Source organism: Uloborus diversus, chromosome 2, assembly GCF_026930045.1.
Source record: "Uloborus diversus isolate 005 chromosome 2, Udiv.v.3.1, whole genome shotgun sequence".
Lineage (NCBI taxonomy): Eukaryota > Metazoa > Arthropoda > Arachnida > Araneae > Uloboridae > Uloborus > Uloborus diversus.
Window position 1 is genome coordinate 126714034 of NC_072732.1, and position 21539 is coordinate 126735572.

At 32.2% G+C, this 21539-nt stretch overlaps 2 protein-coding genes across 2 annotated transcripts; both read right to left on the minus strand.

Moving 5' to 3' along the window:
• Positions 1 to 17281: 17281 nt before the first annotated feature.
• LOC129216530 (uncharacterized) lies at positions 17282 to 18955 on the minus strand. Its single transcript, XM_054850744.1, has one exon. It carries the CDS (start codon positions 18953 to 18955, stop codon positions 17282 to 17284), a length of 1674 nt encoding a protein of 557 aa, XP_054706719.1.
• Positions 18956 to 19157: 202 nt separating this feature from the next.
• Positions 19158 to 20904, minus strand: LOC129216531 (uncharacterized). Its single transcript, XM_054850745.1, has 2 exons — positions 20091 to 20904; positions 19158 to 19879 (listed from the first exon to the last, which is right to left on the minus strand). The coding sequence occupies exons 1-2, from the start codon at positions 20902 to 20904 to the stop codon at positions 19158 to 19160; spliced, it is 1536 nt and encodes a 511-aa protein (XP_054706720.1).
• Positions 20905 to 21539: the final 635 nt, after the last annotated feature.

Consider the following 21539-nt stretch of genomic DNA (forward strand, 5'->3'; position numbering starts at 1 on the left):
GTCATATATACAAGTAAATTCAATTTTTAATAATTTACATCAATAATATGATTGTTACAAAACATGATTACATTGTTTATAAATTTGCAGTGTAACCGCCACCCCCTCTCCCATAATCCTCAATTTCAGCTAGTCATTTTAAATCCCAGTATGTTAATATGTGCAAGTGTACAGAATGTTTTTATCCCCCCACCCCCTCTTCCGAGTAGTGATAATCGAGAGTTATGTATAAAATAGTTAAAAACCTCTTTTCCATTCTGAAATCATTTAAAACTTTAATTCTTTTTTTGAATCACTCGAGACATTCATAAAGTCCATTATTTTCATTTGCGGAAACATAATATGAATACAATATAGACCGTTGTTTACCCCCTTTCCCCCTCCAAGTACACCCATGTCTAAAATTAAGGTCAAAAACATGTTTTCAAAGTATTTCTAAACTGCTACTGGTTAAATTTAAGCAAATTATATTTTATGTGTTGTGAATGTGCGTAACACTATTTTAACCTTTGATTTGGAAGAAAAAAAAGTTGTTTAGTATTAGTTTTTCACGACCTACTGAAATTTGACTCTTTAGGCGTCGGGAAGTGTTGTCTACAATTTTGTGAATATTGCATTAAGACAAAAAAATCTAAACTGTTTCTAGTTGGTATGAGTTATCATAATCATTTAGACAATTCCTTGAATTGAAGAGCCATTGGCAGACTTGGAAATAGGTACTCTCAAGCGGAAGTGGTTCGATCGTTACAAGTGACACCGAAAGTGGTATCCCGATTGAAGAATAAATTCCGAACAAGTGGTTCTGCAACCAGGAAAGATGGCCAATGCCGTTACAGAGCAACGACGCCTGCACAGCATCGCTATTTGGCATTGATCGCACGACAACATAGTCAAACTACGGCTCCTCAACTTGGTGCTGCGTCTGGAACAAGAATTTCCAAGCAAACAATATAAAAGTATCAAAGAGAATCATTATAACAGGCGACCAGTTCAGTGCATCCCTTTGACTGCATCCAACAGAAAAGTCCGGTTGTTGGCGAGTCGAACACAAAACTCTTTGGCACAGTAAGAATGGGGGCGTCTTCTTTTCAGTGATGAGTCATTTTTTTCCACACTGAGTGATAATCGCCGAATCTTCATCTCGCGAGAGCGAGGAGCTCGCTATCATTCCTCTTACGTAAAAGAAATCGACAGATTTGGAGACAGACGAATCGTTGTCTAAGGTGAAATAATATTGACAGTTATACACCACAGCACGTCCTCGATACGGGTACTGTCAATAAATATCGCTATAGGAAAGAGATACTTGTAGTCTATGTAAAGGTTATTCCGGGGTGATTTTGGTCCAAACTTTCATGTTTATAGATGATCACTCGTATCCACCCAGAGCCCAAATCGTTGGTGAGTTTCTGAAGGAGTGGGATATTCTACGTATGGACTAACACTTGATATCTCCGAATCTCAATCCTACGGAACGCGTTTGGGATGGCCTAGAAAGAGCCAACGCACAACTTAACCACCCTCCTAATACCCTCCAAGAGTTAAATGCCGCGCTTTTGGCAGAATGGGCTTTGTTGCCCCAAGCATTTTTTTACAACCTCATAAATATTATTAAAACTCGTTGTGCAGCTTGTACAGCAGTGCACGATTATCACATTCCATATTAGACACGCTATTTCCGAGATAAATGCTTTATCCCTGATTCAGAATTTAACAATTATTTTTTGCATCCTGTTTCTTAATTCACAGTTAAAATATTTTTCACGTTGTAATGTTTCTATGTACCTTCTATTCGCTACTCCAGAGCTCGTATACGCTACCTTACGGTAATTAATAATGCTAAAGAAAAAGGTATAACATTCCATTCCACGTGTTTTCTTTGGGGTAAATTACGGGGTTTTGACAGTTTGTGGTGTAATGTAATTTCAGAAGAATAGAAAAGAAAGCTTCCCACAAACATGATGAAAAATTACGGTCATTTACTAAGCGTCAAAGCAAGTTATAAGTTACAGCGTGTGTTTGTTTTACCTTTTTCATCCGCCATTAGACAGTGGCTGCAGCGCCCCCTATAGTTTATTGCAGTTGTGAATTGTAAGGTACCTGTGTGCGAAATTTTGTCACAACACATTAAATAATTTTTCAGTTTTCTCTGATATTATATTTGTAGCTTTAATTTTGGATATGAATGTAGTAATGTGTTATTTGCATTATAAATTACGTAGTAAAAAAAAAACTGCTGGTTTTATCTTTGAAAAAGTCTCTACACTGTCAAAAATAAATTTATCATTGTAATTTCCGTTTGATAATTTCAACTAAATAATACTTACAGCTATAACCATAAGTTTACAAAAGGAAGACATTTAATAAACATCAAACTATTTCAATAAAAGATAATTACGCATTGTAAAAATGCATGCTAATTAATGAATGGCATATTACTACATTCGAAGTTTGCTAATTAATTCTCATTATCGCTAACGAGTAGTAGTCCAATTTAACTCCCATCTCTGGATGCAATTCATTCCGGTACTCTGAATGAAATCGGATTTACAATTTTAGCTTACAAACATGAGAAACGGCAGTCATTTTATGTTTAAATCAACTATCTAACATGAATAACCTACGTAACTTACTACTTTTCTGTCGCGTTTCTCTTATTTTTGACTCTGCAGAGTTAAGCTTCAGCAAAGTTTTAAAACTGTACTCAATGGAAAATTAAAATTAGCATTAGTTTTGAGGTAAAGATGCCTATGCATAACAGTTTGTTTCTAATTACACAAAAAAGTGCTATTGATTTGTACAGAAATATTTCATTGCATTCTGAAATGTACATTCCGTGCTAAAAAATAATGTTTAAAAAGCTTTTCTATCAGTAATAAGTTAGCAATTAAACTAGTTAGAACTGTTCCGTAATCAATTATTCGGAAAATAAACTGGGCTGAGGAGAAATCATTTAGGCTGTAAAACATATCAATTAATAAAGATGAGTCAATAAGCATTCATTAGTGCTGCTTTTTCTGCATACACAGTGAGATTTATACGTAAGAGAACTTTTAAGAGATAATAAAACATGAGTGGGGTAATACGCTTAAAAACTAATATTCATTCGAAATATAATGCATTTAACTCAATACTACGCTTTCCGGCTGAAAGGCTGGAACAACCTCGTAGAAAGCATATTTCATCGCAGTTTTCAGATTCGGTTGCATAAAATAGACCTGTGTCCTCAATCATCATCCGTATTTGTTTGATTCATTACCATGTGACTATTTTATGTTCTGGAAGAGGAAAACTGCAATTAAACGAGCTTTTTACGATGATGTTTCAGCCTTTCAAGCAACTGTGACAGAGGTGCGAAAGATCACTCCCAAAACTGAACTAACAAACTCTATGGATAATTTGACTGACCGTTCAAAACGTTGGATGGATCCTATTAAAAAAAATTAGTTTTAAAACATAATATCACGTTCATTTTATTTTATCACAAAAATGTTCGGTTTATGGCATATTTATTCATAAAAGCTCATTTATCTTTTGCATTAAATAAACCTCTTTTAATAAGCAATTCGTACAAATAAATTATCTTTATGATTATATTCTAGTTAATATATGAAAGTAAAGGAAATTCAATTACTGAGTTTTCAAAGTTTCATCCGAATTTCTTGATCAGGTTACTTAGAGAAAATATTTTAGAATTAAAATAATTAAAACTTTAAATTTTGAAGTTAACTCTTTCTTTCTTGAGATGCGAGTTTCTAAAACATTCGCACAAACATGGAATTTAATGTTTTGCACAGAAACATGCGTTTTCTTTTTACAAAGTGCTGTCTTAGATATTTATAAGACTCTTTTAAATGTAAATATACTTCAATCTGAAACAAGTGCACTTGTTCTTGAGCTGAAAAAAGTGACCACCCTTTACATTTCCAGTGACTATTCATTAGGTTACACTGAAGTGTCTCACAAAAATTTTAAACGATCTCTTGAGCAATTCTTTCTTTTAAAGTAAAGTACCTAATTAGTCCTAATTATCGAACAAGAATCTTTTCGAATCAGACAGTTGTAATTAGCTCTTGGCCTGTCACTTACCATTTGACTTTTTAAACCTAAAATATATCCTTTCAGGAATTAAAGTGATTTGATTTTTTAATTTAACGCAGCCTTTGAAGTACACTTGCCGGCGATAGATTAATTAAATTTCAAAATTTTTACTTACAAAATATACTTTACATTTTCTGTGCCTATCTTAGCATTAAGATTAGGAGCGCATTAAGGTGGGAGATTTTGAATTACTAATTCATTAAAGATTTTTTTCTTATCTTTCGAAACGCAATGCTTAAGAGAATGCAATGAGTTAATGTAAAATTACTGTCTATTTAAAAGATAACCCTTTTTAATTTTTTGAAGGGAACGTTTTTTACATAAATGGCAACTCTTTCCTTTATATTTATGTTAAGATTTTATGCGAGTAAATTATTTTGAATCTATATGTTATTAATTTAGTTAATGAATATTCAGAAAAAAAATAGGACACTTAATAACTCAAGAGTTTTAATCAAGATGTTACATCACGACATACTCAAAGGTGTTTCTGATCATTTCAGATTGCGTGTCTATAAATATTTTTGTCGCTTCAAGAGTTATTAATTCATAATTCTAAACAAAGAGGTCGCATATTAGAATATTTAGATCCGTTTTGCAATGATAATTTTTACTACTTAAATAAACTTACAACATATGGATTGTTATTTTATTTATTATATTACAATTATACATTTTCGAAAAAAAAAATCTTCGGAGAAAAAAAAACTTTGGAGGGAAAAAAAACAGTTTCTGACTATTACACTATTTTTAACTAAAGCAATTTATCACTTTACGAAGTATTTTTATTGCCCAAATTTTGTATTTATTCATTTTTTGAAATTTGAAATAGGATATCTCCTTTCCCATTTCCACTTGTGTTGGTTGCTTTTAGTCATGATTTTCTCATATGTGGTTTCCAAAAGTAACGTAATCCTTTCCTTTTAAATATGAAAGAATACTACTGATTAAACAGTAGTATTTATTACATGACATCATTTTTTTTATTATTTGTGTAATTAAGAAAAATACTGGGTCTTGTTTTATGGATCAGTTTTAAACTAATTTAGGTGTTTAATTGGAAAGAAAGGTTTTTCTCTGTGAGTGAACAATAAATCACCCCCACCCTTAGAGTAAGAATTTATTTTTCATATTTATATGACACCAACTTCGGGGTTATACCTTCCCAATAGCAAAAAAGTGTGAAAATCGGATTATTCTGTAAAAGGTTATGCGTGGTCATACATAGATAAAATGTGAGCAAACAATAAATCACCCCTATTTTCCCACCCTTGGGGTAGGAATTTGTTTTCTAAATTTATATGGGACCTACCTTAAGGCATTCCATTTCCAATGAAAAAGATTTATCAAAACCTGTCAATTCTGTAAAAAGTTATGGGTGGTCATACCTAAGAAAAATATACGGGTCGACTTGAGAACTTCCTCTGTTTTTTCGTCAGTTAAAAATGACTTCTGAAGCTTTACAAAACTAACGCTTTTAAAGCGTTAGAAAAATTCAAAAGAGCATCAAAGTTATCGTAATATCCCATCTGATAGTCTGATCTGTGGTGTTTTAAATTTGTTTCAGCTATGAGTTTGTAGATAATATCAGCTTCAATGTGATAACATCTGCCTCCAACTCAGATTTTGACTATTCCAGACTGTTGAATCCATAAAATAACAGTATTGCAGACACTGGATGCCATCACCGGACTATCAGTATTGTCCGTTTTTCATAAAAAGGCATTTGACTTCTCCCTCGTCACGTGGTGTCCGATTATTCTATTTCGCTGTTTTTGGCAGAAGGTATATTCGGATCATAGCTTCTTGTTGTAAAAGCAGCGGTTTTTAAAACGTAAGAATAACTAAAATGGCAACAGACAAGTGAAGCAAGTGATGCAAAGGACACTGAGATTTTTTTGCACATTAAAATGCACGCCCAAGTTAAGGCTGTCTGGTTGTCTCCTTTAGAAGCGCGTGGATTGCTTACCGATCACCCCCGCATAAAATGGAGCTCTGCGTTCAAGGGGGCGTGGCGAAGTGCTTTCTCGTGAAAAACGAGCAATATACTACATGAGAGTATTCTGCCGTAGCCCTGGCTTAATGGTGATGACTTACTGCTTTGCCAGTATCGATGTGACTTCTAATAAATAAAGATTATCTTCAAAATATTCTACTACTTCCCAAAATGTCTTTTGTCTTGGAATTTTATTATACTTCAGAAACTGAGACACAATATTTCTGAACGTGACTTTTCTTTTTATCAAAGTGTACTTTCTTTACACCAAAAACATCTTAATGTGCTTTAAATTTAATAAGTTTATTTCTCCTTTAAATTCTCCGTTTTATTTCTCCGTGTTTACTTTTCCTTTTTAAACAGCAGTTTTTTTTTTATTTATATGATCCAAACAGGGAAGCGTGTTTCACAAATTGTTTTTGGGGATTTGGAACATTTTTCGGCGCATGAGTTTTTTTCTTTTTGATCCGTCTCACTTTCGGTGATATTTTGTAAAATTTTAGAGCCGGCGTCATCGCTCATTGTACCTTGTTTTCAACGTATGGTTTACTTTATGTTATTAATGCACAGATATTTTCCGGCACAGATAAATATTACTTTTTTTTTCTTTTTAAGCTTACTACGGGTGTGTGACAGTATCGATTTTTGCGAAAATTTTATAATTTGCCAAAAAAAAAAATCTTTGTTTTGACAAAAAATAGAGCTATGAAGAAAGAAAAAATGTAAAAGGGGAATGTGGGGCGAAGTGAAATGACGAAGTATTATGGCTTCTTATCCGCTAATATTTTGACCATGCAGTACCACATGTAGTCCAATATTAAGCTCATTTTGTTTTTAAATGTTCTGTAATGTCAAGTTTTGTACAACACAGTTGTTTTAGTTAAGTGCATATGGGGTGAAGTGATTTAATTCAATTCATTTAAGTACTCAATTTACTCAATCATTCATTAAATGATAAATGTCATTCATTCATTTTTTTGCATTCATTTATTTATTAATTTACTTATTTATTTATTTATTCACTTAAATTAATCACTCAATTTTCAATCATTTCATTTTACTCTTTTGCTTAAACATGAATGTATTTATTTTATTTTTTTCATTTATTGCTCTTTTATCTATTCATTTCTTCATTCCAGGCTTTATTTACTAGTTCATTTGAGTTCATATTTTATTTTTTCGATTAAGGCTATTTGTAGGTCCAATATTTTATTAGGAAAATATTTCACTTTTTACTTTGCCCCGTTACAAAAAAAGAGGGAACGTTTATCACTTTTTTTTTTTTTTTTGAAGATACACATGTATTGCCAAAAACAAAAACTAATGCCAATGCAAGTTTTTTTCTTTTTCTATGTAAAATACAATTTTTCTTTTTTCTTATGTACCGTAATTTTCATCATTGACAAAATAACGTAAGTGGTGTACAGAAATATTTATGGTTCCATCTCAAATCGCCGATGCATTATAGGCTTGCTTTCAAGTAGTTTAAAAAAAACTGAACTGAAGGATTGGGCCGAAGTGCAAATTTTGATTTAATTGTTTTATTTTTAATTTTAATTCAAAAATTTAAGCAGTTCAAAAATTGAAGCATTTGAAATATGGATGTAGTACATAGCGCCATCTGCTATCACTGTCGGGTAGTAAATGGAAAATATTTTTCTATACCTTGTATTTAGAAAACATACTTTTAAAACATCTGTTTTGTATAGTTTCGCATAAAAATGTGTGTGTGTGTGTGTGTGTGTGTGTTTCTTTTTTTTTTTTTATCGTTCTACTTAATCTGAGACACTTCGCTTTCGCTGTTAGCCGAGCAACACAAATCTGTTTCTTGTTTATTTGTTATTTTCGCCGTTAAAGTAATACAGTCAAAATCAATTTTGGATTGAAATGAAATGTTTCGTTTTTTATCTTGATTAGCTGAAAAAAGAAAATAAAATTAAAAAAAAACATTTCATGTGGAAAATAAAAAAAAATGATATGAATATTTAATTCAGTTTAAAATCTCTTCGACTTAAATAATTAAATTTTTGAAAGCATAGTTTTTATTTCTTTATTAATATATTTATTTTTGTACGTTGTAAGATTGTGTGGAGCTGTAAAATTTTTATATTCCATTTTATATAATTGCTCTATTTTTTCCCCACAGTTACAACCTTTTTTTGGGTCATGAACTCAACAACTTTTCACATATTTATTTAATGATTTTTTCCCCGTAAGGAAGTTTACTGGTATTATATACATTTTGAAGTTCACAATTTTATAAATTCATAAGTTCCTTGAAACGAAAACTACTTCAATTTAATACATTCTGATTTTTTTAAAAATTTTTTGGCAATCACAGCGTAATTTCTCCAGCATATTATTTTCTTAAACAAGACAATTTGGCTCATAATTACTCACCCTTAAACAGAAAAATGTTCTGAAAGGTCACGTTAGATATCACATTCCCCCAGCAGACAACTCTGGAAAAACTAAAGCTTCAGATATGTAGATCATAAGTGTCAATATTAAAAAATAAAATAAAGAAACTTAATTCCATTCTTAACATTTATTTAGTTTTTGTATTAAAACGGAGGACTGTTCGCAATATACATATTCATTAAATGTAGGCGACAATTTGAGGACGGGGGGGAGAGGTCATGGGGGTCATGACACCCCTTAAGTGACTAAAGAGAGCCTAAAACTTAGTGTTGGGGATTTATTTCGAGAATTTTGTCCTTGACCCACATTTTCGCTAAAAAATAACACTTATGATTCCTCCCCCCCCCTCTTTACTGAAATTACCTCCTCCAAACCCAGAAACTGGACCCGCCCTTGATTAAAGACTGTTTTAAACAAAAATTAGCAGCAGACTCAAAGTTATCAAGAATTCTATGAATTAAATGCTTCTTATTGTTTTATTGTTTGCGTTATGACTACATAAAATGTTTGCCACTATTTTTTTTTTTTTTTTGAAGACGGTAATGGTATTTTATGTGTGAAGCGTTAAGTATCAAGACCAGTTAAATCCAACTTTTAAAAACTGTACAGGAAAAACAAAACACATTTTACATAATTTTTCTAAAATATTTTTACTTTTGTGTGAAAACAATTCGGTGTACGACTTTACTTTTGCTTTCCTTTTAAAATTAGCAGTATTACCTAACTATGTATTGACAGATAACGCAAATTGATGTTGAGTTATTTTTTTTCTTCACTTTTCTATTTGAATTTCAATTTTTAACCTTATGTGATTTCTCACTCTAATGAGATGTACTAACGTGCACCATAAAATACTTGAGCTGATTAAGCATTATTTGTAATAACGTTGCCGAGGTTTGTCGTACGTTTACAGTAGCGATAATGGTAAATCCAGTTTTCGGCCTGCCAACACAATTTGTTGACAGCATGAGGGTAGCCACCTCGAAGCGATTTTTCGAAAATTCGATTTTGTTTCTCTTTTATTCCAATTTTAATTTACCATTGGTGGTTTTGATTCCTCTGCAGTAATACCGAGCGAATTACCATAACATGGACGACTAAATTACTGTAACACGGACGAGCAAATTACCATACCATGGACGAGCAAATTAACACAGCATGTTTGCGAGAAATTCATAATCCATTATTTGTAAACATACAGGCGAACCAAATGGCCTTTTAATTTTCTACTGCGCGTAAAGCCGTGCAGGTACCACTAGTAGGTAGATAAAACAGTTAAAAATAATTTATATAGGACACATTTTTAAATTCATCGAAACTAATAACTTATATCTGCTAAAAATATCACTGTTGTCATCAGGTGACAGCTCCCCCCCCCCCCATTGCATACAGTTTTGACCAATTTCTTAGGAATGTTCTGAAAACTGACATTCGCGAGAAATAAGTTTCACATAAAAGCATTCTAGTGACAGGTTCTTGTATTTCAACTCAATACTTTCCAATAAAATAAATTGGATTTCTATCATTTTCAGATTTATTTCGTGTCAGATTAGTAGCTTTTGCGTTACAATGCCCCAGGATTGTCAAAACAGACCGACAGAGTTTGATTATATTCGGAAGGCTTGTCCACATAAAAGCTTTGGTTATGTCTCCATGTTTATACTATTTAGCGATAACGTTTAGTTTAATTATCACGTTTTCTGCATTTCGATTAGCATAATAATTTTTTAAACACCTTATACCATTTGCGTTATATTTTTTACAGTCGCTTAGATATATCATACACAGTAAGACAATGACTAAATCAATATTAAAAAAAAATTAAAATCATTTTAAGATTAACTGAAAGAAAGCGGTGATTTTTAATACGTTCGAAAAATGGAATTGGTTTATTTGCATGCAGTGGTTTAAATGTATTTAAAATTGATTTTTAATTATTCTTGTTCTATTTAAGAGCTACAAAGTTGGAAATAAAAAAAAAGTTTCATGTCCGGAAGAAAAAAAAATGTTTTTTTTTCGAATGGTGTAAAAATTCAAACTAACGAACAGCTAGCGACATTTTTATTAGCTAAGTGCTCTTATTAATGTTTTGTACAAAGAAAACCCCAAATTTCGAACTGTTAATGCTTGTAACTTTAGCTACAGCAATCGTGGGAGCTTCTTACTTCGAAAGCGAAAACAAACATTATATCAGGGCCAAAAAATGTCCTTTTGATTGATTTGAGTTTGATACAGGTAAACATCTAAAAAATTGAGCTAAAGCACTTATAACTCTCATTTTAATTTGCGTAGATACTTTGAATAAATTATTATCTGGTAAAAAAAAAAATTAAAATTTTCGATTGATATGTAACCTTAAGAACTGCAGCAACTGTTTTACTTCCGTATTACCGAAATTTTGAAACTCTTACTAAAAATGTTACCTGAAAAAAAAAAGATGTTCCAAAAATTAAAGGGTACAAATAATTGGCATTCAACAAACATCTATGGCAAAGTTGGTACCTGTGAGTTTTACACTCTGCGGTAAAGACCAACATGCACACACACACACACACACACACTCACTCGCAATTTTGCTTTATTGTTTTCAGAGATAAATTTAATTGTTGTCTCACATGCTGTATATTACAATTAATCTTATTAGATTAGGAATTGTCAACATAACGTTCGGTCAAAAGAAAAAAAAAAGAATGACATGTCTTGCAATTATTTTTTCACTATATGAGAAAGAACGATGTTAAATATACTACGTTCCATTTAATTCTTCCTTTCTATCGAGTTTTATTTTCACGCATCATTTATCGTCCCTTTTAAACCATCCAAAAAGAATGTTGGTCAATGCTTCAAGATGTTGAGTAATGGAGTAAATGCTTCTCTAGGTGAAAGTTTCACCTATTTTCTTGATATTTTCATCTGTTTCGTCTACTCTATTTTCTATAGCTTCCCAAAGGAAATTGAGAAAATTGATCTCGGAAGGTTGTATAGAGTATTTATTTCATACAGCAACGCATATTTCAACTCAACAATATTATTTAATCTTACAAATACAAGTACCAAGCTAAAACGTCGGAATGGAAACCGTAAAAGTAAAATGGAAACGAAGCAGTAAAATTATAAATTTGGTACAAAATTAAGATTTTTTGGAACATAAAATTATTTATATCTTTAAATATATGCGGGGTAAATGTTTTTCATTCTCAATTTCGAAAACCTTGATAAAACACATGATACTTTTTTTCACGGGTTTTCAGCTGTAACAATCAATGATTATAATCATACATTTCAGCTTACATGTTTGTTTTAAACATGTTTCTATGTATACAATATTACATACACTTGAACGAAATAAAAGCATGTATTTATAACATTTATACCCAGTTTATATCAATTAAGCATTAGACACTTATGGTTCCAAAAAATTGTAGTTTGAAAGTAATGAAACTGTGTCCAATGTGGACACATTATCTTTAGGGTTGATACGATTGGGTTTCGCGATGAAACAAACCGAAATCATTGAGAAATAAATTCGTAGTTCACAGTATTTAAGGCCCAATGCACCGTAACTGAAAAGCTAAAATAAAAATATCGACCTAATTTTTGTGCGTCGGAATTCTTTTTGAAATTTTGGTGCTGAACTTTGCCGTGTTTTTTAATAGAATGCCATAGGGCGTTACTTGTGTACTCAAACATGCATTGCACAATTGTTTCACTTAGCAAACTTCTTGATTTTTAAACAAGCTATACATTTTCAATGTTTTTTTTTTTTTTTTTTTTTGACGTTTAATAAGTTACTGGAAGTCGTTCATCCACAGACGAGCATAGATTAAAAGTTATAATGATTAACGAAATAGGAGTACCATTGCACAAATAATCAGATAGCAGTTGCATCACGTCAGAAATAAAATAATACGAGCACAACATCAAGTCAGGCATTTACACCCAAGCGATTCATGTAGTAAAACGTTTTCTGAAACTGAACTGTTGAGGTATCTTCAGAATGATAATGTGCCATACAATCGAGTAAAAATCAATAGCAATTAATTTGAGAAATTTTATAGATATCACCTACAAATAATTTGTTAACCTAAACCTAAATAGGTAAATCTGAATCCACACGATATAGTACAGACATGTTTGTTCAAAAAATATTCACGGTCTACATTGCAGAAGTTATGGACGGCTGAAGAGTTTGAGTGCTTAATAATCTTACAAGTTTAAGGAAGTTTTTGAATAAATGTCGTCTTAAAGTTGTGTACCATATCATTATACTAGTTGCGTAAAATTCCTTATGATATCTTTTGCATGGCTAAAAATGATAATATGACTATTATAAATGGTATTACATTATTTAGGAAATCAATTATTGAATCATGACGTATAAATCAAAAAATATATAAGCTATTTAAAGCATTTGAATATTTTAGAAAAAATGATCGACTTAAAAAAAAAAAAAAAAGAAAAATCATGAAGCCTTTTTCAATGAGAAATGCTATATAAGTGTGGCAAAAAGCTAGTTTTAACTACTTGAGAGAGTCAAGAGAAATCAAGTGTAAAAAAAAAAAACAGGTTATTTGTGTGCCAGTTTTTTGGTAGCAATAAGTAGTTTGTAACTTTATATTTTTATGCATATAGAAACAGCTTCTGAAACAAAATTTGAGTATTTGGAATGAAATAAACATCTGTTATAATCAGATATTTAAGAAAATATTGAACAAAATTCCGATTTCAATGTATTAGTCACCCCCCCTCCCCCCCAGCGAGAACGATGGAGCACCCCGCAGAATACTACTGAATCCCCCATGAATTTGATTCCCGTAAACGAATGAAACCTGTAAACACTAACCACCTAGAAATTGCAAGAGCGCAGTCTGCACCACCGTTCCCTTTGCTCGTCTCCCCTGTTATAATCGTGTCTCTTTTTGAGTTTTTGGTTTGTTCTTTTAGTATATTCAAGAGACAAACTCTATTCACAGAATAACATATATTGTTTTGCGCAACTTTAAGCATACTACTGTATTTTCTTCTTTTTTTTTATCTGGTAAGTTTTATACGCCTTGCCTTGAATTTTGCAGCTGTAAAATTTTAAGATTTTTTAGTCTTTGCTATCTTTATTGCCAATGTTTTTAAAACATTGATATTTAACCTTTTTTTCTAAATCTTAAAATTTTAACAACAAGTACGATTGAAGATGCTGTCTAAAATTTGCAAAGTACATTTTTCTATAACCACTAGTTTTAGATTTCGTTTTTCGCCTGCCCGTGCTGCAAATTAATTTTTTATTATAAATGTAGATTTGTTTACTCTAAATTCCTATATAAAATTGCGTTTCGTTGCTACTTTTGTCAATAGATGGCATTAGAATAAGCAATAATGAAATTTTGACTAGAGCAATAATCATAATACGCATTACTTTTCATAAAGCTAAATTTCTTCCTTAATTTTTTAGAGTTAGTTTACAAAATTTTTAACTAAATATTCTGTTACAAGCAAGGCGAGTTTAAGTTGCAAATAAATTTAAAACAAGGCTGTCGAAAATTAATTTTGATCCACTGATTTATTTAATGTGTTTTACCCTTTGGTAAATATTTTCTCTGTATAATGTATATAGTTATAAATGCAAAAAGAGCGAGATAGGCAGATATGTAAAGTATTTTTCTGTATTTACTCATGGTAACAAATTTTTTTTCAAAGTGATTTCCTCAAAGTGTTTACTATCCGAAACACAGTGACACAGTGAAAAGGAGTCAGAGTATAGTCGTCGAGCAGTGCAACTGTCGTTGGTTCTCTGTTCATTTAAAATTGTGTAACCAACCTTGCAGCGAATAAAACTTCAGTTTTGTGAGAGACAAAAAAAAATGTCCTGTTCTTTTAAAAATCAGATTTACAATAATTCCTTTTATTTATTCGTATCGATAACTTTATAAATTGTAACTATTGTGTTGTAAAAACTATTTGGGGGTCTCTGGAAATGGATAATCTATCGGTGAAATTTTCTGGTGGAATCTACAATTTGTCATCTAATTTGGCAATTTTTTCGAGTGAAAATCTCAAAGCATGTAACTTTAAAAAAAAAATCTAAAAAAACATATTTTTTGTCCGTGGTTACAACACTCCGTTCATCCCGTGAACAGGTGCTTTTGTACCCATGGACATATGAAAAAATAATATGTAAACAGGTCTGAGGACCTTAATTATACTGAATACTTTTTCATAAGCCATTTTATATTGAAATATTTTAAACATCCTTTGAAAATAACAATAACAAAATATCCAACAGAAATTAAACTTTGAAAATTAATTGAAGAATCGAACATCAGTGAACTCTTTTAAAATTATTACTCTTAAGAAAGTTAATGATGTTAATAATTAATATATTTTTAAACAAAAAAAATGCTAGATTCATGACAGTATGGCTCTCAATGTACCTACATAATAACTTTATGTAGGTACCTTTAAAAAATTAACCCATTACAAAAAAAAAAAAGAAAAAAACTCATTTTAGATTAAACCAACAAAAATCTAGAAAAGTCGACTTCAAATGAAAACATGTGGGATTTAAGGTCTATAGATCCTACAATAGGTGGGGGTTACTTCAACAATGTATCTTCAAGCCGTACTTCAAATTCATCATCATTGTTGAAAGCAAATTTCGGATGTTGATGACAAGACATCATTTTAAGGTACTTCACATTGTAGAGACAAGAGTTCACAAGACTCAGATGTGACCCAAGGAGACTAAAAATCCGTGGATACACATTATTATATGTCCTTGGGTACAAAGTTACGCCATTTTGTTTTTGCAAGTCAATCACATCGACAAGACTACAGATTCACAACATTAAAAATCAGAAATAAAACCTTCAAAATATAGGGAAACATGACAGCTGCAACAAAAATGAATAGTACTATTCACAACGGACGAAAGAAAAAAAGACATTTTTCATGTTTCATTTTACTTAGATCCTACTAAAACCGAAAAAAGTATGATAGAATCTTAAATGTTCTTTTGATGGCGTTGAAAATTTCTGGGGTACTGGAGAGGGCTGTGACACACACGTTCAACCCCAATTAAGATCTCTCTCGACAATACCCGGAATTTCCCGATCTACGTCCGTAGGTACAACCGTCCGTGGGTACAGCAGCTTCCCCTATATATCATTGATAATCAATTTCTATTGCGCCAAAAGGAGCTAAGTATAGACTATTTATGCAGCTTCAATTGAAAAATTGGACTTTATTTTTTTGTAAACGTGGTTTAAAACAATTTACATTTGAGTTGCGGGTTTGTTACCACAATGTATCAACTATCTCGAGGGACGGCATCCCCTTTCGTTACTCCTACCCCAACCAGAGCCCTAACTGCAGCTTTTTTTTTTTTGGGGGGGGGGAGAGACTTCAATTTTCATTTCACTCTGAATCTATTCCAGCAAACTCCTTCTTCTAAACGCACTTATTTTATTTGAATTTTTAAACTTCAACGAAGTTTTGACAAGCTGTATTTTTTTAATAAGTGCAATGTATTACGCGACTTTCAAAAAGAAAGTGTCATTAGACATATTTTATGTAAATTATTTTTATTTTTATGTTTTCTTTTTTCATTTTTTTAGAATCCAAGCCTTTTATATTTCACTTTACACTGTACTTTCTTTCGAATTACAACTTATTAGAATTTAAACTAAAAAATATACAACAAAGATTTTGTATTGTTATTTAAATAAACTTAATATTATTCCACAGTTCTCATATCTTTACCTATAATGTGAACACATCAACAAAAAATATCTATAATGTGCCTAATCCTTTGAAAGGTGTATATTCTAGGAAATAGTCTACGAATAAGTCTTACATAACCTCTATTGTAAAATGGTTCAGTGGGTAAACACTTGCCACATCAAATTCAAAAATCGACAAACTCTTATTGAAGGTTAGAAAAAACATTTTAATTAAAAACTGTTAGTTGAAACGTATATACAATGCACATAAATTATACATCGAAGATTGGGAACATAAGTCTCATCGAAAGGGGGCGACTTTCGTCGCATCAAATTTCTACATTTATCAAAGGTGATTCAGTGATGACTGAACGCTTGATTCGAGTTCATGCTAGGAAGCGTTCAATGGCTGTTGCCATTCCAAATCAAGTAATTTTCCACACACTCCCCACCATGAACTCTTTCAAGAGTTCATAAATATCTCAATTTCAAATAATGTATTAATTACAAAATAGTAATTTCAAAATTTCAAATACACAAAATAAATCAATATATGAAACTTATGCATGAATCAAAAACATTTTCAAATTAATTTTAAACATCAATTTCAAATATAATCCTAAATGTTAGTGAACTGTACTAAATATTATTAAGTACCAAATTTAAAGGTTAGTACAAAATATCAATATAAATAAATGTTCAATTTAAATTAACATAGAGTTCAAATTTCAAAAGTTCATCAAAGTTCCAAGGGATACAAGTGTTGTATCGTTCTCCGCAAAAGTCCGGAAGCTGTTTTAACTTCGTAAGAGCGTACGTTATTATCCCGTCCGAGAAACGCTCTTTCAATCTTTCCAAGTATCCAAAGCAGCTTGTTTTTGGAATCCTCTTCGATGAGCACGACATCTCCTACTTTAAGTGCCGGTTGTCTGTCTGGATTATTCAAAGAGTGAACAGATCTGAGGTCAAGTAAATACTGTTTTTTCTATTTTATCCATAATTGCCGGAGAATAAGAGATTGACATTTTTTCCGTTTCAAAAGTGACGATCTTTACGATTCATTTTCTGCTATTTCAGCGAAATTGATAGGATATTGAGGTTCTCGACCAAAATTTAGGAAGTGCATTGGTATCAAAGGCAAAGGTTCACTATTTTCATTGTAGACGTAAGTTAGCGATCGCAAGTTGAGGACAATTTCTACTTCTGTAAGCAATGTAGTCATTTCTTCAAAATTTAACAAGATTTTCCCTACAATTTTCCGCAGGCAATCTTTTACGAATTTCACAAGTCGCTCGTAAAAACCTCCCCACCAAGCAGCTCTTTCAACTATATTTTTCCAAACTATTCTTTCTTTAATCAGAAATTGCGAAAGTAATTTGTCAGAGATAATTTTTGATAAATCTTCTATTTCTTTTTTCGCCCTTTTAAAGGTTTTCGCGTTATCCGAATAGATTACCTTACAGTTTACTCTTCTAGCTAAAAATATTCGAAGTGCTAATAAGAAGGAATCTGTTGTCATATCGCTAACGAGTTCAAGGTGAATTGATCTAGTAACTGCACATGTAAACAAAACTATATAGGATTTTCGAACTTCTTTAAAAAATTTCACATAAATTGGTCCCGCAAAATCTAATCCGCAAGCTGAGAATGGAGGCGAGGTGTTACTTCTGTCAAGCGGCAACGGAGCTGTAATTTGATTAGCAGCCTTCGAAAGATATTTTTGGCAGATTAGACACTTTTTGATTACACTTTTGACTAACTGCCGTCCTTTTGGAATCCAGAAACGTTGCCGAATTCGCGCTAAAGTGCAAGCTGTTCCACCGTGCATCATTTTTTCATGTTCTCTTCTCACGATGAAAAATGTCAGCCAGGACCGTTTTGGAAGAATAATAGGATGTTTTCCTTCTGTAGATAATTCAGCAAATTCTAATCTTCCTCCTAGTCTAATAATTTCATTTTCATCCATGAATGGCAAAAAGTTAAACAAATCAGAGTCGTTTTTAATCGGATCTCCATTCTTCAAGGATTTGTAATCTTCTTGAAAAAATATCTTCTGTTCTAATCTTATCAGATGATTCTCAGCTTCTATTAATTTTTCAGCGGTCAATGTATTTCCTATATTAGAAATCTTTCTAAATTTCATGATCGACTTCTTCACCCAAGCTGTAATCCTTACCAACTTCTCCATATTACTAAATTTAGTAATGTTGATTGGATTTTCCTTTTCTTCAACAAGACATTCACATTGAAAAATGTCCCTCGATTTTTTTCTGTATTCCAATTCTTCTGTATTTATTGCTTCATCATTTTCTGACTTCGGCCAGTATTCTGGAGAATTTTTTAGCCACTGCGGTCCTGTCAGCCAGGTTGGATCTTCTAGCAGTTTAGAAACTTTTGCTCCCCTCGACAAGGTATCTGAAGGGTTAACCTTTCCGGGGCAAAAAAAAAAAAAAAAACAGTCTGAAGGTGCTGTGAATTTGCGAATTTCTTCAATCCGGTTCTTGACAAAAGGTTTGAGTTTTTCAGGATTTCCTTTTATCCAAAAAATTGTTATCTTCGAGTCAGACCAGAAATAGCACGGAATGTCAAGTTTCAAGGATTTCAAAATATTAAAACTTAATTTTGCTGACAATACTGCAGCCATGAGCTCCAACCGAGGCAATGTAAGAGATTTTAACGGAGCAACTCTTTTTAGAAGCGACAAAGGCCGTTCGAACGTCTTCATTTCGAGATATAACACGCATGTAGGCAACTGTTCCAAATGCTTTCATACTTGCGTCACAAAAGAAATGAAGTTCAAGAGTCTTGATATCAATATTTAGGTTTTCGGAAAAATAGTGGCGTGCGATTGAAATTTCCGTCAGTTGATAAACTTCTTCGCAACAGTTTCTCAATAACAAACTTAGATCTTCGGGTAATCTGTCATCTCAGTCAATACGTAACGCCCAAATCTGTTGCATCAAAAATTTAATTCTCACTATAAAAGGACCTAAAATTCCGATAGGATCAAAGATGTGTCCTAAGACCTGGAGCACGTATCGTTTAATGTCAGTTCCTCTAGAAACAAATTTGACTAGATCTCCAACATCAAAATAAAGAATGTCCTTTAAGTTGTCCCATGGTATACCTAAGACTTTGTAAGTCATATTTTCTTCTTTGAGGGGTTCGGCATAATCACTCGAAATCACTCCATGTTTTTTCCACAATTCGAGGAGGGTCTTCGAATTAGTGCGCCACTTGTGTAGTGACAAATTAGCATCTTCGAAAATTGATATGGACTCTAATGTATGAGATAAGGCTTCATCTACAGATGCATGACTACCGATGATGTCATCGACATAAATATTGTCATTTAAAAATTTTGTAGTCACCGGATATTTTTCAGTATACTGTTTCAATTGATATTTCAAAGTTCCTGCCAATAAAAACGGACTGCTACTGATGCCGAATAGAACGCTAGTAAATTTATAAACCTGGGGTGCAATAGATTCGTTCGAGGGGTCATCGGTAAAGAAAAAACGAGTAACATCTCTATCTTCTTCGTTGAGCGAAATTTGCAAAAATGCTTGTTTCATGTCCGTGGTATAAGCAATGGGCTGAAAGCGAAATCTCAATAAAATATCAAATATTTCAGAACATAAATTTGGACCTATATGAAGACAGTCATTTAAGATAGACAATTAGAATCATGAGATGAGGCATCGAAAACTATACGCAATTTACTCGTCTCACGATCTTTCCTACTTATTTCTCTGTGGGGCAAGTAAAATTTAACTTCGTCTTCCTCAGCTGGATTGATTACTGGTTCAATAATTTTTTGTCGTAAATAATCATCTATCACCTTTTTGTATTCAAAATACAACTCGGGTTTCTATAAAATCTTTTTCTAAGCCTAGAAAATCTCTCTTCAGCTATCTTCCAATTATCTTTTAAATCCCGCTTTTCTAACTTCCATGGTAACCCCACTGTATACCTTTTGTTTTCATATTTGATCTGAGACTCGAATTGTCTCATGATGTCATTTTCTGTTGGATCAGCATCTTGCTTCGAATCAATAAGACCTGAAGTTTCTAAGTCCCAAAACTTCTGAATTTGTTCTGAAATCGCGCTATTTTCTACGACTACATTCATCATTAAGGAAAAGTTATTTTCACTCTTTTTCCCTTGTAAACACCAACCGAAAATTGTTTCAACTGCAACTAGTGCTTTGCTCAAATGTTTAATATTTCCCGTTACCACGTTATAATAATAATCAGCACCAATTAAAATTGTAATGGGTTCTTTACTTTCTGGAAAATCCGCGAGTGTCATATTTTTTAAGTGTTTCATACCCTTAAAATCTTCAACTTCTCGAGGGGGAATATTTGATCCTGATATTTCGTCGGTAACCAACACTTCAATTTCTATTTTTGAGTCGGGAGAGTTTCTGTTGATTAATGTAAGTTTGATGACATCGTAGAATTTTTCGATGGGGGTTTTACTTCGAAATGTGTACACTGACAATTTTTCTTTCCTTAGTACTTTGCATTTTAATTTATTAGCTATGTTTTGCGTGGTAAAGCTACGCATCGAACCACAGTCCAGTAAAACGCGTGTACCACAGTTCAAATCTAAGTTTTCATTTTTTGCTAACACATAACTCGTTTGCAAAAGAGTCCTATTTTTATTTCCCATATGCGATACAGCAGAAATTACATTTTCCATCCCATCACTCACAAAAGATTTTTTATTAGATTTATTGTTAGCCAAATTGTTAAATTTATAACAAATATTTTCATTATGTTTACCGGAACAGTACTTACAATTCTTTCCCGATGAACAATCTTTCAAACGGTGCCTTAATCCAAGGCACAAAAAGCATCTGGGGCATTCCACGGTATTTTTGACATTATGTAGAGTCCGTAACGTGACCTTTTTTTGCCATAACTTCTTAATTTACCGTTTGATTTGCAAATTATTTTAATTTGAGCTGGTGTGTTGGTAGGAAATGGTCAAAATAAAATAATATGCTAATCAAACAGTAAACTAAAAAGTTATGGCAAAAAAGGTCACGTTACGGACTCTACATAAATGTCAAAAATACCTTGGAATGCCCCATCTACCTTGATTCTTCAATACGTTTCTCTTTTTTTCAACACTTAAGCGACAGTTGAGAAGATTGTGTTCTTTTTTGCAAAATAAAAAGTTATCCGTTTTCTTATCAGCGAAAGATTCATTTCCATTCTTCGCAGCATCGAAAAAACCGCTGGTGGAAATGCAAGCGCTATCTTGTCTATTAGACAAAGTTGAATTTTTATTCTTACTGTTTG

Excerpts from the sequence above, each read along its gene's own strand:
- LOC129216530 (XM_054850744.1), bottom strand. The coding sequence starts at position 18,955 with ATGAAGACGTTCGAACGGCCTTTGTCGCTTCTAAAAAGAGTTGCTCCG.
- LOC129216531 (XM_054850745.1), bottom strand. The coding sequence starts at position 20,904 with ATGGGAAATAAAAATAGGACTCTTTTGCAAACGAGTTATGTGTTAGCA. Across the intron at positions 19,880-20,090 it reads ATTTTATAGAAACCCGAGTT|GTCCAAATTTATGTTCTGAA; the intron begins GTATTTTGAATA and ends GTCTTCATATAG.